Source organism: Myxocyprinus asiaticus, chromosome 8 (assembly GCF_019703515.2).
Source record: "Myxocyprinus asiaticus isolate MX2 ecotype Aquarium Trade chromosome 8, UBuf_Myxa_2, whole genome shotgun sequence".
NCBI lineage: Eukaryota > Metazoa > Chordata > Actinopteri > Cypriniformes > Catostomidae > Myxocyprinus > Myxocyprinus asiaticus.
The window spans coordinates 1,627,619-1,638,260 of record NC_059351.1 but is presented as its reverse complement, the minus strand read 5'-3'; the positions used below and the strand labels follow the sequence as shown (position 1 = coordinate 1,638,260).

General features: G+C 38.5%; 1 protein-coding gene across 1 annotated transcript in view; it reads right to left on the bottom strand.

The window, feature by feature from the left end:
• Positions 1–485: 485 nt before the first annotated feature.
• dchs2 (dachsous cadherin-related 2) overlaps positions 486–10,642 on the bottom strand; it is a 45,081-nt gene continuing 34,924 nt past the window's right edge. The window contains exons 15-20 of the mRNA XM_051704959.1: positions 9,996–10,207; positions 8,103–8,254; positions 6,828–6,958; positions 3,905–4,191; positions 3,673–3,814; positions 486–3,542 (exon numbers count right to left, since the gene is read on the bottom strand). Coding sequence (XP_051560919.1) covers positions 943–3,542; positions 3,673–3,814; positions 3,905–4,191; positions 6,828–6,958; positions 8,103–8,254; positions 9,996–10,207 — 3,524 coding nt within the window. The 3' untranslated portion in view covers positions 486–942. The remainder of the gene's footprint in view (positions 3,543–3,672; positions 3,815–3,904; positions 4,192–6,827; positions 6,959–8,102; positions 8,255–9,995; positions 10,208–10,642) is intronic.

The window sequence follows — 10,642 nt, the reverse complement described above, 5'->3', positions numbered from 1 at the left end:
AGTCCTGACAGTCAAGGGATTATGTAAATTACGCTGTAAATCCTAAAAACCTTGTGGCAGGTTGAGCAAGAGACAGACACGGTGGCCGTTGTGTCAAGCCTCAATCTTCTCCTGCCCAACTCCTGTTGTGAGCCTGGCTGAAAGACGACCCTCAGAGGCGGGGCAACGATGACGAAAAGGAGGGGTGGGTCATTCCGCCACACCCTTTAACGAGCGTAAACCATGATTTAAACAACTTTATCTTAAATAATACAGTTTTAAGTTTTAACAGAAGAATAAATGTAAGTGCTTTTATAAAATTATCACAATTCTGCCTTCAAACCCTCCAAAAATTGGCCCAATTCCCTTCAGTTGGAAGTTGCTCAATGTAACCTTGATTTTTGCTTTTTTTTTTAAGAAGAGACGAATTAAAATGTTTTTTTTGTGGTAATCAACATTAAGTTGCAAATGATGTCAATTGAGCATGACTTTTATTGAACCCAGAATATTCCTTTAACATATAAAAAAAATTAAAAAAAACGAGATATTTTAATAGTGAGGTTGCTTTCAAATAACAGCAAGCCTGCAAATTTGGTTAGGCACAGACTCCTTTATTATTGACACATTCTCCTATTTCCTAGCCCCCACAAAATAATACAAAAATAAATCAAAATAATGTCACAACAAATACTTCCATTGAATCATTTTTTCAGTGAATCATCAATAAAATCAATTAAAAACATAAAAACAAATGCTACATGTACTTACATACCTGTGAGTTGACTTGAATTGTATTTTGGTTATTTAACATTTAGCATTATTTAGTAAAAAAATAAAATAACTGTTCTTACAGTCTTATCGATTCAAAAGATCAAGATGAAATTCTTAAGAAACACATAAACACATTGTAACTTAAATCAGTAAAGATTTTTTCATTAAATTTTGGAAACAAGAAGTACAAGATTACACTTGAATCTCTGCATCCTCTAACATGTCTCTTGGCAGTGTCGCCACTTTTGTGTAGCGTCCCAATCCTGTTTCAGAGACCACTGGAGAGGTATTGGGTGTCCTCATAGTAAGCAGTGAGAGAGATGGGGAGAAACTGGGGGTAATTGCAGAATGGGTCAATTCTGTGTTTTTAGTGTGAGGCGAGTATGCGTTTTTGGGGTATGTGGGCCATCTATCCAGGGTTGGCCTTCTTTGGGGATTCCTGGGAGGGACAACGCGTATTCCTGGCTGTGCAACTGCTGTGATAAGAGGTGGTGAGTACAGGAGGCTATGAGACTCTCCCTCCATATCTCTGGCCCTAATCTCTTCATCTGGAAGCATGCCAATGTCTGTAAAAACAGAGGACAAAGATTGGAAGCGTGGCTGCCAGTTGAGTAGGAAGTCCAAACCATAGCTACCATTAAGCTGTTCCTCAGAAGAAATGAGATTGCTGAGTGAGCCCTCGACTGAACCCTGCTCATCAGGCATGGACATGCACCTTTTCATGACCTCCTCCACTTCCCTCATATTGACCACTCGAGGGAGCATTCCCTCACCTCCACCTTCTTCCTTGAAATTGTGTAGACTTTCAGTGCTGGCCATGTCCACTATTTGGACTATGCCTAGATTGGCACTAGAACGTGGATCTTCATCTGCCGAATAACAGGAGTGACAGGAAATAGGGATCCCTGAGTCTGAGACACTTGATGCCTGTTGTGTTGTGATAGAGCTCAGCTGCTTGAAACTTGGAAACTTGTTGATGTTGATGATCTCTTGGTCCTCAGCAGTCTCATCCACAGCAGATCCTCTTCCACTTGAGTCTGAGTTTCTCAAAGGATTTGGAATACCCGTTTTTGCCCTAATGTCCAACGGTGCTTGTATATCTTGGAGGTTAATACTGCTGTGTAGAGTGCCACCTGTTCTTCCCAAAGTGTCAGTCTCATGGTTGAGGTTAGCAGCTGAAGAGGTCGCCTTCTTCAGGGAAATTTCTTTGGACTTGTACCTTAAAACCAGGGCAATGAAGCTTATCAACAGTAGGAGGAACACTATTAATGACACACTAAGACTGGCAGTCTGTACATTGAGTGCAACACTTGTCAGAGCCTTTGCTGAATTGGATATGTTCACAACTACATGGCAGGTTGATGACCTGGAGTCCAATTTTGTGCTGCTTGCCCGAACCATTAGGTCCTCTATTGTCTCTTCTGAGATGGGGCTTCTTCTCTGATACACTGGGTTTGAAATATAGATATTGCCAGTTGTTTTGTTGACACTGAGGAATGTGGATGAGCTGACTAAAGAGTACTCCACTAAGCCATCCAGACCCCCATCATGATCCATAGCCATCACATGGCCTATGCTTTGGCCAACCTTGGCATTGTTTGGCAGAGAAAAATGGTACACATTCTGGGTAAAAATGGGGCTGAACTCATCAATTCCTTCAATTTCAATCTGTACTCTCAAGGTTGCCACTTGATCTCCTTTGTCACGTGCCTCTACCACAAAGCAGAATTTACTCTCTCTTTCAAAGTCAAACATCTGTTTTGTCTGGATGTCTCCAGTAAGAGAATCAATGGCAAAGGCTTCTTTTTTGTCTGGATTGCTACTGTCATAATCCATGAAACAGGGGGTTAAAATTGAATAAGTAAGTAGTCCAAAGCTTCCTCCATCTTCATCAACAGCATGTACAGTGCACACAGGGGTCAAAGCTGGCAGATTTTCAGCCACTGAGCAGTTGATAGTAGGGAACATGAAGAAAGGGGAATTGTCATTCTCATCCAGTACTAATAAGTAAACAACTGCAAAAGATACCTTTCTGTCACTTGGACCACCACAATCTGATGCTTGAATTGTTAAAGTAAATTTGGTATCTTCTTCATAGTCCAGTGTCCCATTAACCTCAAGGACACCTGTTACAGGGTCTAGTTTAATCAGGCCTCTGCTAGTATCTGAGATGATGTTGTATCTTACTGTCCCATTAGCCCCTAGATCGAGATCATGGGCAGAGACATGGATAAGGGCAGTACCTAGGAGGCTGTTCTCCCTTACCTGTGCATGGTACTCTGGACTACTGAAAACAGGAGCATGGTCATTAATATCAAGCACTCTGATTGAAACAACAGTTGAGCTGTTTAGGGGAGGCTTTCCCCTGTCTGTTACCGTAACCGTCAATAAGTAAGTGTCTGAGGTCTCTCGATCCAGTGTATCACAGACAACTATTTGTCCAACAGTTTGTCTGTGGGCTTCATTTGGAATACTAACAACATCCAGGCAGAAGCACCTCTCGTCATTTCCACCTACAATAGCATACTCCAAATGGGTGTTTTCATTTGAGTAGTCCTTATCTTCTGCTGATAGAGTGAGTAGAAGACTTCCAACTGATACATCCTCAGGAACACTCACCTGGTATGAGTTTTGTGTGAAACAAGGGGCATGATCATTAGAGTCCACCACCTCAATGTCCACAGAAGTGACACTTAAAAGGGTTGGGTCACCACTGTCATGTGCCTCCACCAAGAGCCGGAGTATGTTTCCATTTGCAACATACCTCAGAGGCATGTTGGTGAACACTGAACCTGCAGGCAGAGGAGAATTCACTTGCAATAGAACTAATGCAACAAAGAACACCATAATTTATGTAACTGAACAATCAGTCAAACAATCCATACATACATCCGGAAGCATGATTTCATTTTTGTGCATTACCATTCTCTGCATCAATGTAAAACCCTCTCAATGGTGAAGAAAGAAGCCTATAACAAATTTTTCCATTTTTCCCAGAGTCTCTATCAGTTGCTGATACAGCCACAACATATGAGTCTGCGGATGTCCACTCTGGTAACACAACCTGGATGTGTGCAGCAAAAGATAGTGACATGAATTAAACATTTAATTTGAGATATTTTCCAAATTAAAACATTTCAATAGTATTTCATACCTGGTATGACTCCTGAGAGAAGACTGGGGGGTTATCGTTGACATCCAACACCTGGACTGAGAGATCGGCCTCTGTTTGATGGACCGAGTCTGATGCTTCCACTCTCAATGTATACACAGCTTGATCCTCATAGTCCAGGATTTTAGTTGTGGTAATTACTCCTGAGTATCGGTCAATTGCAAAAATTCTGCTCGTCTCATCCTTCTCTATAAATCTGAATGTAGCTGCAGGACTAAGGTCTACATCATTTGCAATCACTTGTGTTACAATGTAGCCAACAGGAAGATCTGAGGAAGAAAAGAATACTCTGAGTGTGCCTTGAACATTTTCACATTTTAAAATATATATGTAGGAAAATATTAAAATATTTTATATAAAACTATTCAATTGCTGTTAATAATATAATTGTTCATAGTTGACACATTTTTGTTTTTAAGGATACAAAACTAAATAACTATAAACCATCGCTTCCAGTCAGCAGCAGTATGCACATGTGACATAAACGCGTTGGCATGTTCATGCGAGAACTGACGCATGTGCAACACACATGGAAGAGCAGCGCTGTTTACAACTGAGTAGGAGGAACGCTGTACAGTATCTTGGTTGGTTTTGGTTTAGATCTGTATTTATCAGTTTCTTTACTCACAATGGTCCGTTTGTGTGCTTATCCTGGATGTCTCAACCGAGAGAAGAACGTGAGATTACATCTGTAATACGCCAAAGCGAATTCGTCAAAAAAGTTTGGAATAATGTGCAGATTTTGCTCTTATGGAAAGAAATTGGTACTTTAATTCACCAAAGTGGCATTCATCTGATCACAATGTATAATCAGGACATTAATAACATGAAAAATTACTATTACAATTTGAATAAAATGTTCAGAACTTCTTAAACTACTTCAAAGAGTTCTCATTAAAAAATCCTCCATGTGCAGCGATGACAGCTTTGCAGATCCTTGTTATTCTAGCTGTCAGTTTGTCCAGATACTCAAGTGACATTTCACCCCACACTTCCTGTAGCACTTGCCATAGATGTGACTGTCTTGTCGGCACTTCTCACGCACCTTACAGTCTAGCTGATCCCACAAAAGCTCAATGGGGTTAAGATCCAGAACACTCTTTTCCAATTATCTGTTGTCCAATGTCTGTGTTTCTTTGCCCACTCTAACCTTTTCTTTTTGTTTTTCCATTTCAAAAGTGGCTTTTTCTTTGCAATTCTTCCCATAAGGCCTGCACCCCTGAGTCTTCTCTTTACTGTTGTACATGAAACTGGTGTTGAGCGGGTAGAATTCAATGAAGCTGTCAGCTGAGGACATGTGAGGCGTCTATTTCTCAAACTAGAGACTCTGATGTACTTATCCTCTTGTTTAGTTGTACATCTGGACTTCCACATCTCTTTCTGTCCTTGTTAGAGCCAGTTGTCCTTTGTCTTTGAAGACTGTAGTGTACACCTTTGAATGAAATCTTCAGTTTTTTGGCAATTTCAAGCATTGTATAGCCTTCATTCCTCAAAACAATGATTGACTGATGAGTTTCTAGAGAAAGCTGTTTCTTTTTTTGCCATTTTTGACCTAATATTGACCTTAAGACATGCCAGTCTATTGCATAATGTGATAACTTAAAAACAAATACAAAGACAATGTTAAGCTTCATTTAATGAACCAAATATCTTTCAGCTGTGTTTGATATAATGGCAAGTGATTTTCTAGAACCAAATGATCAATTTAGCATGATTACTCAAGGATAAGGTGTTGGAGTGATGGCTGCTGTCTAGATTTGATCAAAAATGACTTTTTTCAAATAGTGATGGTGCTGTTTTTTACATCAGTAATGTCCTGACTATACTTTGTGATCAGTTGAATGCCACTTTGGTGAATTAAAGTACCAATTTCCTTCCAAAAACAGCAAAATCTGTACATTATTCAAAATTTTTGGCCGCCAGTGTATATATTACAATACATTAGATAATACAGCTGATTGATATCATAATAGACTTACAGTATATCATTACAATATATTCTATTTCAATATAAAGTGTAAGAATCTCAAAATTAACTGTATTAAGTGTATTTCTGCGATTGTCGTGCAGGTGTCTGCACAAGTCTTTGTCTTTGCAATGCTCTTAAAGCTGAAGTATGTAATTTCTGTGACACTAGCTCCACTAAACGGAATTGCAAAAATAATGTTTTCAAAACAACTTTCCGAATACACCCCTCGTCTCCTGTTGTTGGAACCCGTCAGATAGTCCCACCCCCAACTCATGGCATTGATTGAGTAACGTTGTTGGGGCGAGTCTAAGCGGGTCACTCGAAACGAACACAGGAATTTTTTCAGAGACAAAGCATTTAAAGTTTTTGAGAAATTAATCTCTGAATGACTTACATGCAGTTGTCTCTGTATATTAAGCTGGGATAGAAGGAAGTATTTTAACACTGAAAAAGTTACGTACTTCAGCTTTAAGCGCTCTACGATTTTCATGTACTACTTAAGTTACGATACTTTTGGGAAACAGCCTGTAATTCTAAAATGATTCGTACAATCATTTCTATGATCTACTTAGGCTTATGATGCTTTTGAAAAATGAGGCTCAGATGAGGCAAATTCTACACTGGATATACCCATTCTATGTATGTTGTGTGGCATACAATGAAATTTACAGTGAATTTTATTTGTCATATGTGTAAATTGATTGTTTTGTATTTTATTTGTTATAACTTCTGAATCATATTCTGAATCATATCGTTATAACTTGATGAATCATATTAATTTGGATGTTAAAATTGGTAAGACCTGTAAACCCAGACTGTGATTCGGCCATAGGCATGAGGCTGCAGGTCCATATATATACAGTATATTGAGCTGAATTAAATTAAAGGTATTTCTATGAAAGAGTTTTTGTCAGTATATGTAAAGAAGTTGCATACTCTCTGCAATGGTCACTGGTTCCATGAATGGTATCGTAGGACTATTGTCATTGACATCTACAACTTGGACACGGACAGTGCAGGTGCCTGAGAGGGGAGGACTTCCCATGTCCTTGGCCTGAAGAATTAACCTGTGCTCATAATAATAATAATAACAATGAACAACTCTGTATTGAAAGGTGAAAATGAAGAAAGAACACATGCCACCTCTCTCTATTTAACCCTTGTGCATCAATAAAAACAATAAAAACATTTAAGGACCTCTTACTCAGAGGTCCTTAAATGCTAATGGGATTTTTTTTTTTGGGGGGGGGGGTGGGATTATCACAGTCTGGGATATGTCAATGATTAGCAACAACATTGATTTTGATGCATTATTATTTTTTGTGCAGTGTCAGATTTAAAAAATAAAAAACACTCAGGACCTTAGAGGACAAAAATGTCCACATCAAAAAACTGCCATAAAAAATATATATTAATATTATTTTACACTTTCATTGACCAAAATCAGTCCTGATCATAATTACCAAATATTAATTCATTTTCAGGATTTTAACCCTTTAAATGCCAGTTTGTTTCCGCTGTTGTTTTTTCACACACACACACACACACACACACACACACACACACACACACACACACACACACACACACACACACACACACACATTTCTCAATACACACATACAAAACACACTCTGACATCCATACCAACACACACACACACACAATTTTAGCTGCATCATTTATTCAGTTGTCCTGCAGTGCTCTATGATACAGCAAACAGAAAATAGGAAAAAAGCATGTATTTGCTCCATAGGATAAACATGAGAAAAATGGCGCCATCTGGTGGAAAATATAAAAAATCTACATTTTGAAGCCAGAGCTCTGGAATGAAAGTGTAATATCATAGAATTCATGATTTTATGCTTTAATGGCACTGGGATCAAATATTGCAGTTTTAATGGGTTTCAATGGGGACATTTTTGTCCTGAAAGTCCTGAGTTTAACTATTTTGTGTATTATAGATGTATTATAGGAACTGAGGTTGAAATATCAAAATTCCCCCAACAAATACATGCCGTTGGCATAAACAAAAATGAAAAAGACAAAAATGTCCAGAAGGTCGCACAAGGGTTAAAGACCAGCTTTATTATATATATTTACAGTGCTGGAGGATAAAAGGAATAGGAACTGATGTCTAGAGGATTTCCAATAGACCATTTCCTTATAACATTCTTTCAGAGTACAAGAAGCTTAGAGGGTGTGTCTTACTTGTAGGATGAGACAATTTCTCTGTCCAGGACAGTGTTGGTGGCAAGAATCCCACGTACAGAGTCGATCACAAATGCATTATTGTCATTCCCATCAACAATGAAGTAACTGATCTGCCCATTTACACCACTGTCAGAGTCTGTGGCTAACACCTACAAAATTATATTTAAATAGCATTGTTAAAATGATGATCCAGACTGAGAGTTAAAATGCATTCTAAATTATCATAAAAATGCACAACAAAAAAGTAGTGTTATGCATTCTAAGGTTGGAAAGTTAGCAATGCATATTGAGGCTAAAGAGTTAGTTCGCCCAAAGCTGAAAACTCTCTCATCATTTACTCACCCTCATGATATCCCAGGTATGTTTGACTTTCTTTCTTCACCAGAACACATTTGAAGTAAAATAGAAAAATATCTCAGCTCAGCAGGTCCTTAAAATGCAAGTGAATGGAGATTTCTCTTTTGAAACTCCAAAAATCACAGACAGTCAGCATAAACGTCATCCATATGACTCCAGCGGTTAAATTAATGTCTTTTAAAGCGACACGATTGCTTTTAGTGTGAAAAAGATCAATGTTTAAGTACTTTTAAAACTCTAAATCATGCTTCCGGTGAGCAGCAATATGCATGTTTGATGTAATCGCATTGGCATTTGAAACACGCAAGAACTGACGCACGTGCGTCACATCCGGAAGAGCAGCGCTGTTTACAAGTGAGAAGGAGGAATGCTGTACAGTATCTTGGTTGGTTTTGGTTTAGATCTGTATTTATCTGTTTCTTTACTCACAATGGTGTGTTTGTGTGCTTATCCTGGATGTCTCAACTGTCACACAAGAGACCGCTTGGACTCCACCCTCTCATGAAGCTCACGGAAGCATGATTTAGAGTTAAAAAGTACTTACATATTGATCTTTTTCACACCAAAAATGATCGTATTGCTTTAGAAGACATTAATAAACCACTGGAGTCGTATCGATGACGTTTATGCTGACTGTCTGTGATTTTTGGAGCTTCAAAAGTGAAATCACCATCCAATTGCATTTTAGGCTATGTCTACATTAATCTGGATACATTTGAAAATACACTGATGATATAATGACGTTTTCAAGCATTTTCCAAAAGTTGCTCAACCACAATGAAACATATGAACATGCTTAAATCCCCTAACTGCGCATATGAAAAAATGCTATTGCATGTACGATCTGAAATCGTGTTTCGTTGATGGACACCAGTTCTGAATGTTGTACAAAGTAACGTATCTTTAAGAACGCAATCAAAGTGAATATCAGGCACAAAAGCACCGCTCTAATACAGGCCGTCATCTTGATTGTTTTGGTTGAATGGATCACATGACTGCGTCCCATGGCAACAAATACATCATCATTTTCAGATCCGTTTTCTCAGTCCACACTACAACGTGAAGATGGCGTTTTCAAATCTATCCACCTGGAAGAGCGTTTTTTAAAAAGCTCAGTTTTCGCTGACAAAAACGCCATCTCAGTATGGATGGAAGACCAAAACGTAGAGAAAAAGATGCATTTTCAAATGAAAACATATTAGTGTGGACATGGCCTTAAGGACCAAAAAAGATATTTTTCTATTTTTCTTCAAATGTGTTCTGCTGAAGAAAGAAAATCAAACACATCTGGGATATCATGAGGGTGAGTAAATAATGAGAGAATTTTCATTTTTGGGTGAACTATCCCTTTAGTCTGACAAACATGCATGTGATGTGTGAATTTTATTTAAAACTGCCAGTTGATTACAAAACAAATATTTGGTCTATTTACATTAGTTTGTGCATCAGAGTTTCATTGAAGCTTATTCAAAACACTACTACAATATCAGAGCATGATTACCATAAAAATCATGGCATAGTTACGATCTTTACCTGCATGACAAAGGTGTTGTGAATTTGTCCCTCCAATACAGCTGTTCTGTAGTAGCTTTGCTTGAACACTGGTACATTGTCATTGACGTCAAGTAGATTGATGGTCACCCTGGCATAGGCTGTTTGGTGTCTGTTCTCAGCCAGAACCACGAGGTGAATTTTTCGCTCTACCTCAAAATCTAGCAGTCTTTGCTCCATAACTGTGATATCTCCTGTAAGATGGAAAGAGCCATTTTATCTCTCTCATGTCTCTTTGTTATTACAAAGAGTACTCTTTACCCCTCTTTTGACCACACTGCTGTCATGCTGTCTGTGATTGGATATATTTTGTGTGGTGTTGATGGCAAAATCTAACTGATCTAAATTAATGAAGAAAGGAACACATGAGGTGATCAGCCACAGGAATGCTAGAAGTCTATAAAGTAACAATAAAGGGGTCATGGCATGAAAAATTACATTTTCCTTGATTTTTTGACATGGAAGTGTTGTCCTTCTCACTGCAAAAAAGAACATTTGTTGAAAGCAAGCTGCCATAACGACTCGTTCCCTACTTCCTCCACACAGTGATGTCACACTGCGGTAGACATTTGCATCTGACCGCCTTCACAACAACACATCAATGCCTACTTTACCTTATCACTTCCGTA